Source organism: Eschrichtius robustus, chromosome 6 (genome assembly GCF_028021215.1).
Source record: "Eschrichtius robustus isolate mEscRob2 chromosome 6, mEscRob2.pri, whole genome shotgun sequence".
Taxonomy (NCBI): Eukaryota; Metazoa; Chordata; class Mammalia; order Artiodactyla; family Eschrichtiidae; genus Eschrichtius; species Eschrichtius robustus.
Genome location: NC_090829.1, coordinates 24,783,774 through 24,800,324, shown reverse-complemented (window position 1 = coordinate 24,800,324; position 16,551 = coordinate 24,783,774). Strand labels below are relative to the sequence as shown.

General features: G+C 38.2%; 1 protein-coding gene across 8 annotated transcripts in view; it reads left to right on the top strand.

The window, feature by feature from the left end:
* SLC9A9 (solute carrier family 9 member A9) overlaps nt 1–16,551 on the top strand; it is a 685,705-nt gene that overhangs the window by 487,585 nt on the left and 181,569 nt on the right. For all 8 annotated transcript variants that reach the window (XM_068546052.1, XM_068546049.1, XM_068546048.1 and 5 more), the window contains one exon: nt 9,477–9,630. In XM_068546052.1, the coding sequence (XP_068402153.1) occupies nt 9,477–9,630 (154 nt within the window). The remainder of the gene's footprint in view (nt 1–9,476; nt 9,631–16,551) is intronic.

Below are 16,551 nucleotides of genomic sequence, written 5' to 3'. Positions count from 1 at the left end.
ATTTTATGCAAAAATATATTGAAGTTACGTCGCATTCCTTCTCAGTGGCCTTGGGTTTAAATGATTCAAGTTCAGGAAGAGAGATGAAGGAAAGAAAGTTCTGCTTGTCTAACACAGACTTAGTTTCCAGAAAAACTCAATTTATTTTTGAATGCAGAGGCTTTTTCACTGAAACAATCTGTTGGCTTCGTTTCCATGTGATAAAACGACGTTGAACTGAAAATGGGACTGTATAACAAGGTTGTACTATCCTAGAAAATGTATTTTGAAATCAGACTGACATTTTTGCTGAAAGTAGTTACCTTTTGCAAGGCCATGGGACTTCAGCAAGGGTAAAAGCAATACATAATTCTATTGTAGACTCAAACTAGGGTTTGATTTATCAGAGTGATGTACTTGAAATGAAAGGAAAAAAGGTATTGCAATGGATTATATCCCAAATGAAAAGAAAGGCAGCAAAATAACTTATCTAAGGGATATTTCTTTTAAAGAATGGGTCAGTTTCTCAGGGACATTTCTCCATCCCTGTCCAACTACTGTTCATTTTCCTTTGGATTCCAATTGTGTTTCAAAGGCAAAATATGATCTTTCCCTCATCCATTCACTCATGCATTTATCCAATGCTTAAGGAGTGCCTACTATATGAGAGGCACCATCCTAGCACTGGGCCTGCTGTCACTGAGCTCACTTTCTTGTGGAAGGACACAGGTCTTAAAGGCTAAAAAACAAACTTATAATTTCAGATGGTGATCCGTGTAATAAATGACATGTAAAAAAGGCCTGGGTTCAAGTGGAGGGCACTTAGATGGCATGGTCAGGGCAGCCTTTCTGAGGACTGAAATGATGAAGAGGAGCAGCCAGGGCTGGGGGCCGGCGGGGGAGACTGGGGAAGGGGGCGAGGGGAAGCCTGAGAAGAGCAGCACAAAGTCCTTAAAGCAAGAAAAAACATGGTTTAAAATAAACTTTATCTTCCCACACTTTTCAAACTCCAAACTTTCCTCCTAACTCCCCACTGTCTCCAGTAAAGAAGACTCTAACCTCTCCCTTGAACTCCAGACTCTTAGATCCAACCACCCACTCAACCTCTGCGCTTGTATCAATACCAGGGATCATAGATTTCACATGGCTGGAATATAACCCTTGATCTCCCCCAGACACCCCAATATGCTCTTCCCACAGTTTCCCCCAATTCTTCCAGTTGTTCAGGCCATAAGTTCTTGGAGTTCTCTCTTCTTCTCCTACGCCTCATCCAACCCATCAGCAAATATTGTCAACCTTTGACATTATTCCAGTACTTACCATGCTACCATCCTGTTCTGATGCACTTCCACTTCTTGCCTGGATTATGCAACAGGCTTCTCACTGACCTCCTGCCTCCAGCCTGGAGATCTGTTTTTCATAGCAGAGCCAGAGTGATCCTTTTAATCATAGAATAGATCCTAGCACTACCCTGCCAAAAACCTTCCTGAAGTTTTCCATCTCAAAATAAAATTCAAAAGCCTTGCTGTTCAAGAGCCCAGCATGATCTGGCTCGGTTACCTCTTTGGCATTATCTCCTTCCATTCACCCCCACCCCTCCCGCCCCCCATTGATTCCATTCTAGCCACACCAGCCCCTTTGCGGCTCTGTGAACATATCAGGCATATCCTTGCCTCAGGGCCTTTGCGCCTACTGTTCCAGAAGCCTGGAGTGCTTTTCTTCCAGACACCCACATGGCCTCTCCCTCATTAGAGTCTATGCTCAAATGTCACCTAACCAAAGTGGTTTTCCTAACCACCCTGAACACTCCAACCCTTCACATAAATATATCTTCTATCTTCTTATCCTACTTTTGTTTCCTTCACAACAACTTACATATTACTTTTTTTTTTCTATTTTAAACTAATCTGGAAACCCCTTTAAGGCAGAAACTATCTCTTGTTTTCTGCTATCTCCTAGAGCCCGAATGAATGAAGGAACACATGAACGTCACCACCTCGTATCTTGAGAGTCTGAAGCCACTGTAATCATTCAATTCAAAAGCGTTTACTGAGTTTCATGTTTTGGATACTATGAGAGATATTAAGTTGTGTAAAGAAGTTGTAATTCCAACCTTTTAAAAGATTAATAATTGAGAGTAAAGAATAGATCATATTAAACTACTGATTCATCTCAGACTATCATTTAATAATATGAGTGGCATGAGCAATATGTTTTATAGGATTTCCAAGAAAGAGAGAGCAATGTGGACTGGAGTATTCCAGGAAAACTTCATGGGGGTGGAATAGAGGCGGAAAGAAGTGAAACACAGGCTTAACGGTGGGATCATGGCATAGGGGCAAGGATAACAATTGTTTACAGAGAGAAAGAAGACCACCTTGTTGGTATGCAAAGCTCTCAGTGGACAAGGGGAGGTAGACCCGGAAAGGGGGGCAAAATTCTGATTGAAGTGTTTCTATGGGCTGTAGGAAGCCACTTATGGTTTCTGGGTCAGATCACCACCTCATAAAGCTAGATTCTGAGGAAACTGTTCAGAGGGACATCGATAGTCTGGAAGGAAGAAAGGATGGAGGCTGTTAGGCCAAGAGACCAGGGTGTTGGTCAGGGGCACAGTCAGAGTGTGAGGTGATGGGCCTTGGACCAAGGTGGTACAGAGGGAAGAGAGAGGAGCCTGAGCTTTCAGGTAACTCATTCTCTGCTGAATCCAAATCTCTAGAGTTAGGACACTAGCATGAATAACTCATACATTTTTAAGTTTCACAGTTGATTCTGATGTGCACTTCTGGCTAAAGGCCACAAGCTAGTCTTAAAAACCCCCATTTGGTGATGAGACAGCACAGATTCAGATGAGGCAAATGATCACGCATCCTGTCGGGCAGGCCTGAGAACAGATCCCAGGTCTCTTGACTCTCAGTACGAGGTTTTAAGGGTCTCAATAAATAATAAAAGGGCAGAAGCCAAACTTGAAGAAACAATTACTCAACCATTCCATTGAACTAAGAGGTATCAACCACTTTTCCATTTGTAATCAAGAATCATGAAGAATCAGAACATTCATCTGTTCATTGACCTTTTATGTGCTTGGCATTGCTCTACGTGTGTGGATAAACAAAGAGCCAGCCAATTACAGTGTAATGTCATAAGTCACCTGATAGGCCAAGCACAGTTTGTACTGGGAATGTCAGCCTAACCCAGGCCCAGACCTCAATGGAGGCTTCCTAGAGAAATCAGAGGCTCAGCTGAGCTCTGAAGATCAGTTGGAATTAGGTGAAATTTGGGTGAGGGTTATAGAAGAAAGAACTAGAGAAAATTTGAATGGGAGAAAAATGATTCAAGTATAGAAAACCACATGTGCGAAGACCTCTTTCACCCCACCATTGATTTCAGTGCCTTAAACATTGCACATTTGTTGACAATGGCCATGATTTGGGCCCTCATGAAGTTTAGCAATCTTACCTTTTTCTTCATCAGACTATACATGCAAAGCATACTCTTTATACCTCTAATATACTTGATCATAATTTACCTGTTAAGAGACTCATTTTTGTAGAACCATGAGCCCTAGAACAGAGGAGCCCAAGCTTCCTCGCCATTGCATCTCCCACTGTGCCTTGGGTAACAGGTAGCACAGAGTGAGTGCTCAATAAATGTTTAGGTTTAGACTCTTGCTTTGCACCTTCAATGAAAATGCCTTAGGGGGTACTTGTATTCTTGTGATTTAAATGTAGCTGTATATGACCTTCACCCTGTTCAGAACACATTTGCAAATTTATAACAGATTAAGTTTCACTTTTGCTGTTTAAAGATAAACAGGAAGCTGCACTTTTTCTGCAGCAGGGGTCCTTGCCTGAAAGCTTTCCTTGGTTCAATAGTCTTCTATTGTTATGAATAGAACATCAACATAATTAACATAAGAATCCCTTAGAGGCCAATTTTAAATGAAACCACATTTAATTTCAGGTAATTCTTTTATTCCCCAAGATGATGCTAATTTTCCAACTGAGTAAGTGAAATATGTCAAAGTCTCTGAACAGTAAACCCATCTAAAATGAGGTGATATAGTCTATAACCCCCAAAAGTATAAAATTATGTCCATTAGTTGTCCAAAACAAAGAGAAAAAGAAAGGTAAATCCAAAGAATCAAAGTACCATTAAACAAAATAAAACACAAGTTTTGACAATGAGTTCTGAATTTCCTGGTTTGTAAGCAAAATAGCATGTGTTCTTGGAAAATAGTGTTTTGCTAAAAGAAACTCCTAAGTCAATACTAATCTTTAATTTCTAGTATTTTGCTGGTAGCCTAAGTAATTTATTTCAGTCCTAAAGTCCTCTGTTTCCCAAATCTGTGGTGTGAAGGAGATAGGATAAGTGTGCCCAGAGCCTCCACATAACAGATAGTCAGTACATATTGCTATGGACTCCCCTCACATAATGTGTCCCCTTCAAATCCATAAGTTGAAGCCCTAACTTCCAATACGATGTTATTTGGAGATGGAGCCTTTGGGAGACAATTAGGTTTAGATGAGGTTATGAGGGTGGGGCGCCCTATGATAGAATTAAGAAGAGACACCACTGAGCTTGCTCTTGCATGGCAAGCAGGTAGCCTTCTGCAAGCCAGAGAGAAAGCTTTCACCAGACCCGGCCATGCTGACACCCTGATCTTAGACATCCCAGCTTCTACAACTGTGAGAAATATTTTCTGTTGCTGGAGCCACCCAGACTATGGTATTTTGTTATGTCAGACTAAGACACAAATGTGCTGAATGAAGCAATGAATGGCCATTGATTTGACAATTGTCTAGGTGCCAAATGTGTGATCAATAACTTTGGCATCATAAAGGATGAATGGTATGTAGGCAGTTGTTCTCATCTAGAGTTCTAAATGAGCTTCACTTTGTCTACTTAGTGACCTCACCTTCCTCAGTTCCATGCTTCCCATGCTACTAGGCCATCTCACATGTGGCATGAGCCATATTTGCGACAAGTGGCCAGGGCTACAGGCATATACTCTCTTCTCCAAAAGCACACTGTTTCTGTGGTTTTTTAGGTGACCATTATATGGGGAAGGGCTCCTCTTATCGAGCCATCTGGAAGTTGGTTCTAAATATCAATGTTTCTTAACATTCCACAAGTACAAGTACAAGGCAGTGGCTGCTTTTTTCTTTCTTCTTTTTTTTAAAGAGATCTCTACATTGCATCTCCTGTAAATATAGAGTTTTATTTATAGGATATAGATTTTTTTAGAAGTCAGAATAACATATATCTTTTGAGTATATTTTTAAACTGAGAACTGCTCATGTATAGATAATTTAGATTTAAGAGCCTAGTTATGCTAGTTTAACATAATAGCAATACATTATTAAACATATTCAGGAAGATAAATGATTATGTCCTTCCTTGCCCTTGATAACTAACATGAACTTTACAATAAACATGATATAGCAAGTTTTAACTTTTATTCCAGTCTCTATTTTTTTCTTTCTCACAAAATTCAAAGTAAAAACAAAACAAAAAATGAAAAAACAAAGCCAAAAACATATACACACACACACACACAGATATTCAATATAATGAAAACAAATACGTAGAGTCTTATCACTTAATATTTCTAATACACACCACTTAACTGGAGTAATGCTTCTTTATGGACACTTCTGGCAATGTGAGCTTGAGGAAAAGAGAAAAAGAAAAGCTCACTTTCTATCTCCAATCTTGTCCTGATTAAACACTGCTAGCAGCTTTACCTTAACCTATAAATTTTCTCCTCAGATATAGAAGGCTGTTGGAAAACTGTTTCTTTCAGTTCTCATTCCCTAATGACACCATTTGTATTTCCTGGAGAGAACATTATTGAAATATTCTCCAGTAATAAGGGTTATTAATATCCCCACTCTCTTGTCCCCAGCTGGGTCTAAGTGCATGAACGTCTCTGGTGTACTCTTCTTGAGTACAGCCATCTAAGTGTTCAGAATTTCTGATGTATAAGAACTTTTCTTTATTAATATCTACTTCAAATGTTATCTTTCTTATCTTCAGGCCATTTCCTTGTCTACATGGAGATTTAGAATAATTTTCTTCCTCCATTACATTTTGTTCCTTGAAGATAATTTTATAATCAGAGTGCATGTTCCTCTCTCTTTCTGAGGCTTCCTTGTTTCAGGCAAAATATATTAAGTCTCTCTATTCTAATACTCTGGATCTTGTGTTATGCAACTTGTCTCTTGTATATTCTCAGTGTAAAGATAAGAAAGGAGCATTATATTCTAAGTTGCCAAGCCAAGGATAAAGACCAAGGTAGTTACAGTTTTTCTCATCCTACCCTGTACCCAATTTCTAAAAGTCTTTTAATGTATGAATAAAGATTTAGAAAATTAGAAACCTAGATGATATTAATACAATGAATATTATAAAAAATGGACCATTGAAATTTTATGTATGTGACTTAAACCTTCCTATAAAAGTAACAAAAATCACTACCTTTGACTTATACTTGCTATCATTATAAATGTTTATTTGCCCCTGTTACGTGGTATAACAGAGCCTGTAAATGTCTTATAAGTCTTGTGTTACCTAAGAGAGATTTTCCATTTTAACTTTTTTATTTTACTACTTGTGCTTTTATTTACTTTTCTTCAAAGTCTACATCTGTTTTTATGATGTCATCACACTTTGATTTGAAATTTTAGCATTTAATCTTCTTTAACCTCTTCTTGCAAATATATTTAATATGGATTCATAAAAATTCAATTAACATATTATTATTAAAGAAGAAAAATAGACAAAAAAGCAGGTTTTAATGGGTCAGTTTAGATTATAGACTTTGTAAAAGTATGTTCTCAGGCTGGAATAATTCTTAAATGTCATTTAATCGTTTATTAATTTTCAATGGTCCATAAGCTTGGTTTTCCTTGTTGTCTCACACACTTGATTTTCTAAAAGTATTTGTGCCCAGAAAGATTTTTTTTGTATATACAGACAATATTCTTTTAAAATTTTATGGAAAGGCAAAAGATCTAGAATATTTAAAACACTTTTGAAAATGAAAAATAATAATCACTCTACCCGATTTTTTTTTAAATAGATCTTTATTGGAGTATAATTGCTACACAGTACTATGTTGTTTTCTGTTGTACAACAAAGTGAATCAGCCATATGCATACATATATCCCCATATCCCCTCCTTCTTGAGCCTCCCTCCCACCCTCCCTATCCCACCCCTCTAGGTCGTAGCAAAGCACCAAGCTGATCTCCCTGTGCTATGCTGCTGCATCCCACTAGCTAACTATTTTACATTTGGTAGTGTATATATGTCGATGCTACTCTCACTTTGCCCCAGCTTCCCCCTTCCCCACCCGCCCCATGTCCTCAAGTCCATTCTCTATGTCTACGTCTTTATTCCTGCCCTCCCACTAGGTTCATCAGTACCATTTCTTTTTTTAAATTCCATATGTATGCGTTAGCATAAGGTATTTGTTTTTCTCTTTCTGACTTACTTCTCTCTGTATGACAGACTCTAGATCCATCCACCTCACTAAAAATAACTCAGTTTCATTTCTTTTTATGGCTGAGTAATATTCCATTGTATATATGTGCCACATCTTCTTTAGCCATTCATCTGTCAATGGACATTTAGGTTGCTTCCATGTCCTGGCTATTGTAAATAGTGCTGCAATGAACATTGTGGTACATGACTCTTTCTGAATTATGGTTTTCTCAGGGTATATGCCCAGTAGTGGGATTGCTGGGTCATATGGTAGTTCTATTTTTAGTTTTTTAAGGAACCTCCATAAAGTTTTCCATATTGGTTGTATCAATTTACATTCCCACCAACAGTGCAGGAAGTCTACCCGATACTAAGTCCTACCATATACCTACAATAATCATGACAGTGTACCAGCAGAATAGGAATAGACACATAGATCAATGGAACAGAATTGAGAACCCAGGAATAGAGCCATGCAAATACACCCAATTGGTTTTTGACAAAGGTACAAAAGCAATTCAGGAGAGCAATTAAACATCCATAGGCAAAAAAAAAAAAAAAAAAAAAATCCTCAGCCTAAAACTCTCCCCTTATACCAAAATTAACTCAAGATGAGCATGGACTTAAAGGTAAAATGTAAAGCTAAATAACTTTTAGAAAAAATTTTAAAATATAAGGGAAAATCCTCAGGACCTAGAGCTAAGTAAAGAGTTCTTAGACTTGGCTCCAAATAGATGATTTATAAAAGGAAAAATCAACAGATTAGACTTTATCAATAAAAAGCTACAAAGTGGGAGGAAATATTTGCAAACTATATATCCAACAAAGGACTATTATCTAGAATATATAAAGAACTCTCAGAATTTAACACACATCTAACAATTCAATTAGAAAATGAGATAAAGACACAAAGAGCCATTTCACCCAAGCAGGTAGATAGATCACAAATGAGCACATTAAAAAATGTAAATACCATTAGGAAAATGGAAATTATAACCCCAACAAGCTATCAAAATGGCTAAAATTTAAAATAATGATAACACTAAAGGCTGGTAAAGGTGGAGAAACTGGATGACTTATCTATTGCTGCTGGGAATGTAAAATGGTAGAGCCATTCTGGAAAAGTTTGGTAGTAATTTCTTTTAAAAACATGCTATATAAAAAAATTAAATAAAATTAAATTTAGAAAAAGAAATATAATGTACACGTGAAACATGTTATAATATATACAATGTTATACATATAAATTTAAATAATGTTACTTCAATAAAATTTTTAATTAAAATCAATTAATAAAAAAAAACACATGCAAATACCATATAACTCAGTGATTGCACTCCTGGGCATTTATCTCAGAGAGCTGAAAACTTACGTTCACTCACACAAAGGCCTTATTTGTAATAGCCAAAAACTGGAAACTACCCAGATGTCCTTTAACAGTTGACGGTTAAACAAACTGTGGAATATCCATACCATGGAAATACTACTCAACAATAAAAAGGCACAAACTATCAATACATTTGGCAACCTGGATGAGTATCCAAAAATTACGCTGGGTGAAAAGAAGCCAATTACAAAAGGCTACATACTTCACGATTCCATTTATATAACATTCCTGAATCGGCAAAATTATAGAAATGGAGGATTGATTACTGGCTGCCAGATGTTGAGTTTGTGGGAGAGAAGTAGGTGTGGTTATAAAGGGCAACATGAGGGATCTTTATGGTGTTGGGACTGTACTGAATCTTGACTATATCAGTGTCAAAGTCCTGGGTGTGATATTGTACTAGATAGTTTTGCAAGACGAGACGTTACCACTGGGGAGAAGGAAAGGGCACACAGGAAGTCCCTATTATTTCTTACAACTGCATGTGAGTCTACAGTTATCTCAAAATTAGAAGTTTAATTTTAAAATGTAATTGTGTTTGTCAGTAAATTGTAAAGATAAATTCAATGAAATGAGAATGACACTCGTGCAGATGTTTCTTTTCCTTCTTTGGTTTTTCTCTGTAAGGTTTGCGAGGAGCGATAGCTTTTGCCTTAGCTATTCGGAACACAGAATCTCAGCCCAAGCAAATGATGTTTACCACCACTCTGCTCCTGGTGTTCTTCACAGTCTGGGTATTCGGAGGAGGAACAACCCCCATGCTGACCTGGCTTCAGATCAGGTGAGTGACACTGCTTAACAAAGGAAATCATTATGAGGCATGGCTGCACTGTTCCGTTTCTGATGTTGCTGACTGGTCAAGAGTACAATGACATGTCTGTACACTAACTTTCCCTGGGGTCAAGTTGACCTTCATTCACAAGGTGAAACGGTATGACCTATCACCAACAGAATTGCCTTTTCCAAGAGTTCTAGAAATCTCAGGATGATGTTTATAGTCTACAGTCCCTAGAAATGAATTTCTTTATGAATTTTTCCATTCAATCATATTTACTGAGTATAATGTGATAATCTATGGAGTTTACAAAAATGAGTAAGACATGAGTCTTGTCCTCAAGATACTTATGATACAGTAGAATTTATACAGAAAAAGCTATAATACCAAGGAGAAAATGAATTTGCTTAGTTTTTAATTTGTCACAGCACTTAGGATAGAATTAGAGACACAGGAAATGCTTAAATGCATTTGATTATTCAGCCATATGTTTGGCCAGAGGGATGCTATAGACACAGATTAGACAATTTCTTAAAGGAAAATCGGGTCAAGGCTTCAGTTAGGGGCCATCCAATAAGCAGTGCTTGGAAGATGATTGGTATTAACCCAAAGTGTGCAGGTAGTAGAAGATATGATGAAAAATGAATAGCTTGTGCCAATTGTGAAAAAGTAAAATGTTGTTGTCTTTGTTTCTTTGATCTGGGTCCTCATTTTCATATCCCAGAATGTAACAGTGCTTTGCATAAATCACATTTTACTTTCCAAAGCCATACATCTTGATGATCATGCAGCCCCTCCCTGGTCCCCACCCATTTTCTGTGAGGCAAATCCATACCCAACACCTCTGACAAGAAAAGATCCATCTGACTGGGAAGGGATTTCCAAGAAGATTTTTTTTCAGGCAAGGACTCTGGTATTCCAGCACCAATGTAGTGCTTGGCACATAGTAGAATGGAATAAATAATTGCTCCATGAAAAATTGAATGAATATAACCACACATGTAAATTCCTTTTGTTAAGCCTTTACTGACAAATTTCTATCCATCTGACAAATAGAAGCAGAAGCAGGACTCATGAGTTTAGGGTAAGAAAGCTTATGTCTAAACTGGGCCAAGTGGTTATGCATTAAACCGAATTCAAAGAAAAAAGGACCTCTTCAAGTATTGTGAACATTGCTAACACATAAAAGGGCTTTGACCAAAGGTTGAAATGGAGAATGTTTTGAAATACTTGTTGAACTATTTTCTAGGCATATAAATGTGACCTTCAATTTCTTTCACGGTGGTAGCTGCTTATAGGCTCCTCTGGATGAGCACGAATATTTTATTAAACGCTATAGTGTTGAGTCTCCTGTTAACTGATAGTAAGATAATGGTGTGTTCAGGTTTCGGGAAAATAAATTCAGTAGGTGGATCCATGCATGGAAAAATTAGGACTTGGAAAGCAGAAGTTAGAGGATACCAATCCTCACAAGATAAATGTATTGAATGCTCTATCAGGTAAATTAGAATATTCAGAACATAAAGTGGTGCCGGCAACATTTTCTTAAAGTAATTCAAATATAACTTATTTTCTACTATTGTCTTCCTTTACCCTGAAGGATTTGTCCCCAAATCAATAACATGTTTTACCCTAAAATGTTTACCTAACTCTACTGTAGTGTTTTCCAAAGATATCCACTGACTTCAGATAGATGTCATAGCTCATGCAGTCTCTTGATATCCAAATCAGTAGGGACAGGGTAATATAAAATGGGGCCTTAGGCAGTTAGAATGTTTATCAGGTTATAGGACAGGGACTAATAAAGAAGGATATTAATGTCAACTATAACGTCCACGGGTGAGGGGCCTGGAGGTCATCTTAGGTCAGTGCTATTATGGCCTGCTGGGAGGCACAGCATGGAGTTGCCAGGTCATGGAGATGCCCCAGTGCGAATTGGCCCCAAACGGCCCAACTGATTCAATGCCAGACTTGTCCACCAGCCAGGAGGGGAGAAGAGTAAAAGCAGGACCGTGATATATTTAAGGAAATGAGCTGACAGGGCTCTGGTCCAGCAGGCCAGGTGGAAATCCCAGCTGGGAGCTAGAGTGTTAATCTGAAATCAGGGCATAAACCCAGTCAGAGAGACAGAGACCCAGTCATGAGGAAATCAGAGGGGATAACTGAGCTTTATAGGTATGTGTGCATCTAGGAAGTCAACCCAGGCAGACAGGATACAGGGCAGCAAGACCAAGTTAAGACCAAAGGCTCTCAAACTTTCATGAACATCGGAACCAACTGGAGGGCTCATTAAACCCCCAGATTGCTGGGCCCCTGCCCCAGAGGTTCTGATCAAGTAGGTTTGTTTCAGGGCCTAAGTATTTGCATTTTAACCACACTCCAGGCAGTGCTGTTGCTGCTGGCTCTAGGACCACATTTTGAGAACCACTGGTTTAGACTTATAACCCCACATAGAGATGGGGCTAATATTAAATACTGTCAGATTTGGCTGGGGTTGCCCAGGGCCCCACACCTGAGCCTCAAGTTTAAAAATTTTAGCACCTATGCTGGAGGGAAGCAGGGGCTAACTTGAAGAGAAAAATTCATTGTGCATTGATCAACGAGAAGGAAATAGAGCACAATAGAATAAGCATAAAAGAATAGGATCATAAGTTAGTGTGTGTTCAGACACACACACAAGCACGACATAAATTTGGTTTGACCATGTTACAGTGATACCAGCATATGCCCCACTTCCACTGTGGTTTATAATGCTATCAAAGAAATCCTTCATTTCATTATCGCTTTTAAATGATAGTTGTCCATCATTTACACTATATTTAGCAAGACTTTGCTTCTTTACAGAGCAACGTCTTATTGACCAACTTTCATGTCAGCTTCTTTCCATAAAACGCCAGAATGTTAGTAAATTGGGGCTTTAATAAAATGATACATAAAGGGAAACCCAAGGGGCAGGTGTACAAATGTAATATTGAATGAACTCAGGCATCCTCACTTGGTTATGATTTATTTATACATTTGACATTGCCCTCCCTTTTTGTTTTTTTTAAATTTCTACATTTTTTTTCTCTTAAATTATTAGGTATGTACTTGAGTTTATTTATTTATTTTTTTAGTCCCTATAAAATTTGCCATTCAGCTGCAAACTACCACCGTAAGATGCAGATAAAATGTTTCATGTAAGGTAAAAATTGATAACATTAATATGAGTTGCACTTTGATAGAAAAACTTTAAAACAGCAATGACTTCATGCTTAAAGGGACTCAGCATGATCTTAACATATGAAACAAATTCTTCATTGGTTAAGTTTTATCCTAAGCGCATTCAAATTTCTTGTCCTAAAGCTGATGTTTTTTTAATAATAACAAATATTTTTAATGCAGCATTTGAAATAAATCATGAACCTTTGTTTCTTAAAATTCTAGAGAAAAAGAAAAGACTCCCCCAGTATTATTTTGGAGGTTTTCATGTAAAAGAAAGCAGAATGGTTTCTCGATTAGAATCCAGATATCCTCCCTTCTGTGAATTACATTAATGCTGGTGGTGAGGAAAACCCAGTTCCCAGTCTCCAAGGACTAGCTCTGCTGTTAGCCAAGAAACAAGAGATCAAAGGTGTCAGGCTTTGCCCTACAGAGGCCAATAAACAGTATTGTCCACCAAATAATTACACATGCCTACAAATACACCTCAGAAACCAGTGGGGCAGAGCTCTCCGGCAGTGGTAAGTAATCTGGGATGGTAACCCCATCCTTAGTTTAGGGTAGGGTGTCACATGGAGTTAACAGAACTCATGAGAATGGGGCCCATACCACAGGGCAAACATTTCCTGGCTTCTCCAAGATAGGAATGCTGGACCCATCCCTTCGAAATACCTCAGCCACAGTACAGAAAGCCTTGCACACCAGAGCAATTCAGAACTTGTATTCCAGACAATATGAGAAAGTGCCCCCAGCAAGATGACTTCTACAGTTTCCAGATTTTTGCTTCGAACATCTCAAAGAGTAATAGCTGGCTTTTATTGACTATTTACTCTGTGCTAGATACTTAGAAAATAAAGTGCCAGGCATAAGACCTCCCTGTGACTCAGCCTCTAATCTATAAAACGGGGATGATAGCAGTAGCTGCCTCCTAGGGTGGGCGAGGCCTGGCAAAGTGACCCAGGGTCACCCCACTGTCCGGCTACAGAGTCAGACTACAAGGCCAGGCAGCCTGAGCCCAAGGCCTGCGCTCCCAACTGGTTCATTCTTCTGCTGCCCCAAATAAATGAGCTAATTCCTGAAGCCTGCAAACTACCTTGATTAACAAATTCTCTGGGGAAAAAGAGATGTACTTTTATAAGCAAGACAGGCCAGTTAAAAACAAACACAGGAAATCTTCATCCCTCATGAGTGATGGGGTTGACCTGCTAGTGCCACACAGAAGTTTCTTGCTGCAGATTTTTTTCCTTGATCTAGAAAAGTTAAAGGTAAACAAGGCCAGCCCTGATCTCAGGTAGCCAAGCAGGGACGTTTGTCTTCCTCAATTATAGGAATTTGGAATTAGAGGAATTTGTTACCCTCAGGCTCATTTCCCAACCCCATTCGGGATCCCAAGTCAGCCTGCTGTCAGCCCCTTCCTCAGATCAAACAAAAAATCACACATACTGCCCTGTGTCCATTGCAGAGTGAATAACTTTTAGCTAGTGCAATGTCTCCACTACCATTATTTTAGTTAAGTATTTAAAATTTATTTTGGGTTTATGGCCCATCCTATTTTATGTTGTCCTAGAATGATTTCTTTATCATATATACCCACTGGCCACAAAGTTTATAATAACAGCCACCATGGGAATGTACACAGTGGTAAAGAGAGAACTGTCCTTAGTAATATTTTTTAATCTTAAACAATAGTAGAGTTAAATATACCTGCTTACATACAGACTTCCTTTATTGCTGAGGTGAGGCAATGTCAATTTTATATAATGGAAGAATACATATAATCAAGTTCCCTTCATATCCAGCTGTGTTGTGCCTGGTTTTCTTTCTAGCATCCAAAGTCTCGTGCATGTTTAACAATTTACTTCACTGGTGTATTAACATAGTAAATCAGTGCACACATTCTGGAGGCAGAAGGTATGGAGCCCAACCATGCCTCCCTCTCTTACCAGCTGTGGGATCTTGAGCAAGAAATTCAACCTCTCTATGCTTCAGTTTTCTTATTTGTAAACTTGGAACAATAATAATACCTACCTCTTTAGATTTGTATATGGATTAAGTATTGCACGTATAAATTTAGGGCACACAGTAAGTGCTCAATAAATGTTGCTGTAACACTACCCAAAAGACCACCTATGAGCCTTTCCTTATCCAAACACTCTTTTTCTGCCTATGGCATATATATACACACACACATACATACACATAAAGTGTTATTAATTAATTGCATTTATGAAAGCATGGTTTACATGGGGAATAGAAAGAAATAGCCTCTGGGGAGCTTAGTTCATTTTATGTAATGATTAGATTCATCAGTTTTACAGGCAGCTCCTATTTCTGCATTCAAAATGATAAACCTCTTAAGGAAAAATGCTCACAAAAAGCGTTATATTCATCCAACAGCTCAGAAAGATTCTTTCTAGAGCTTGCTTTATTTCCTTCTGAACATGATAATCTTTGCTTAGGATCTCTTCAGATATTTAATTTGCACCACTTCACCTATGTGTATCAATTCATTATTTTGCATTGACTGTGTACCAATTTGTACATTTTGTCTCAATTTTTATTAATTGGCAGGTCCGAGAAATACCCTTTGTCATGAAACATGGAAAACCAGTTTACTCATTTGAATGTAAACTTATACTTAATATCCCCTACCTCTCACCCCCATTTAAAATTACGTTCTATTTTCTGTAGGCTCTTGTAAAAAATGTTTCACAACTCCAAATATTTATTGCTTAAATCAATCTAGTTTGACATATTTTATTAAAGATGTTGTATAACTCTAGTAACCTATTGTTAACCTAAATATATCCTAGGTTTTTAACAAGCAGGGATTAGCAGCTCCTAAATTTGCCTCCAATGCCATCTGGGTTCATTAATATGCTTTCTTTCTATGTACTGAATCTTCCCAGTTTCAGAGATAATAGTCTTTATGTTCATAAGTGCCAGCTCTCCTCCACTAGGCATGTTCTTATTTATCTCCTCCAACATGCTCTTGAGAACATCGATGTTAATAAGCTTCACCCATTTATTAAGCTTACCAAACAGTGAACATTTTTCTCTACCGAAGAGAATTTATTAGCTTGCTACCATAAAGTATGATCACATATAGGTGGCTTACTTTAAGTCATAGATGTATCTTTACTTTGGGTAATAAGTGAAGTCTGAAAAAAAAATATTTTAAATGCAATAGATGGAACTTGTGATCCAAAAGACTATGGAGGGGTTCCAGTTCTGGTCAAGATGGTGTAAGCACACTTACTCCCCTCTGTCTCTTCCAACGAATGCAACTAAAATCCCTGGCCAGAATGAATGTAGCAGTCATCTAACGACTCTTAAAAGCAAGTGGTAGCAGATAGATTGGGGAAGGAAACCAGAATTCAGAGTACTATTAAAACAGTGGTGAATTTCCCATTTTTTTTTCTCCTCTGGAATCTCTTGACCTGAACTCAAAGGCAGTTTAAGGGCCAGAACTGCACAACAAGGAAGGCAGACAGAACTGCAAAAGAAATTATCTGTTTGGGACATAAGGAACAGGACAGAGGACTGCTGAGGGTCAAAAGAGTGAGGGAAATCCCCTCTTTTGTTTGTTGTTATCATTTACTTCATTCTCATCCCAATACCAGGCAAACCTGGGGCAGCAGTGGTAATGATGGCAGCAACAGTTGGGTGGACCCCAAATTCCCAACCAGAGGAACTGAGGTCCAGAGGCCTTGGGAAGAAGTCCCA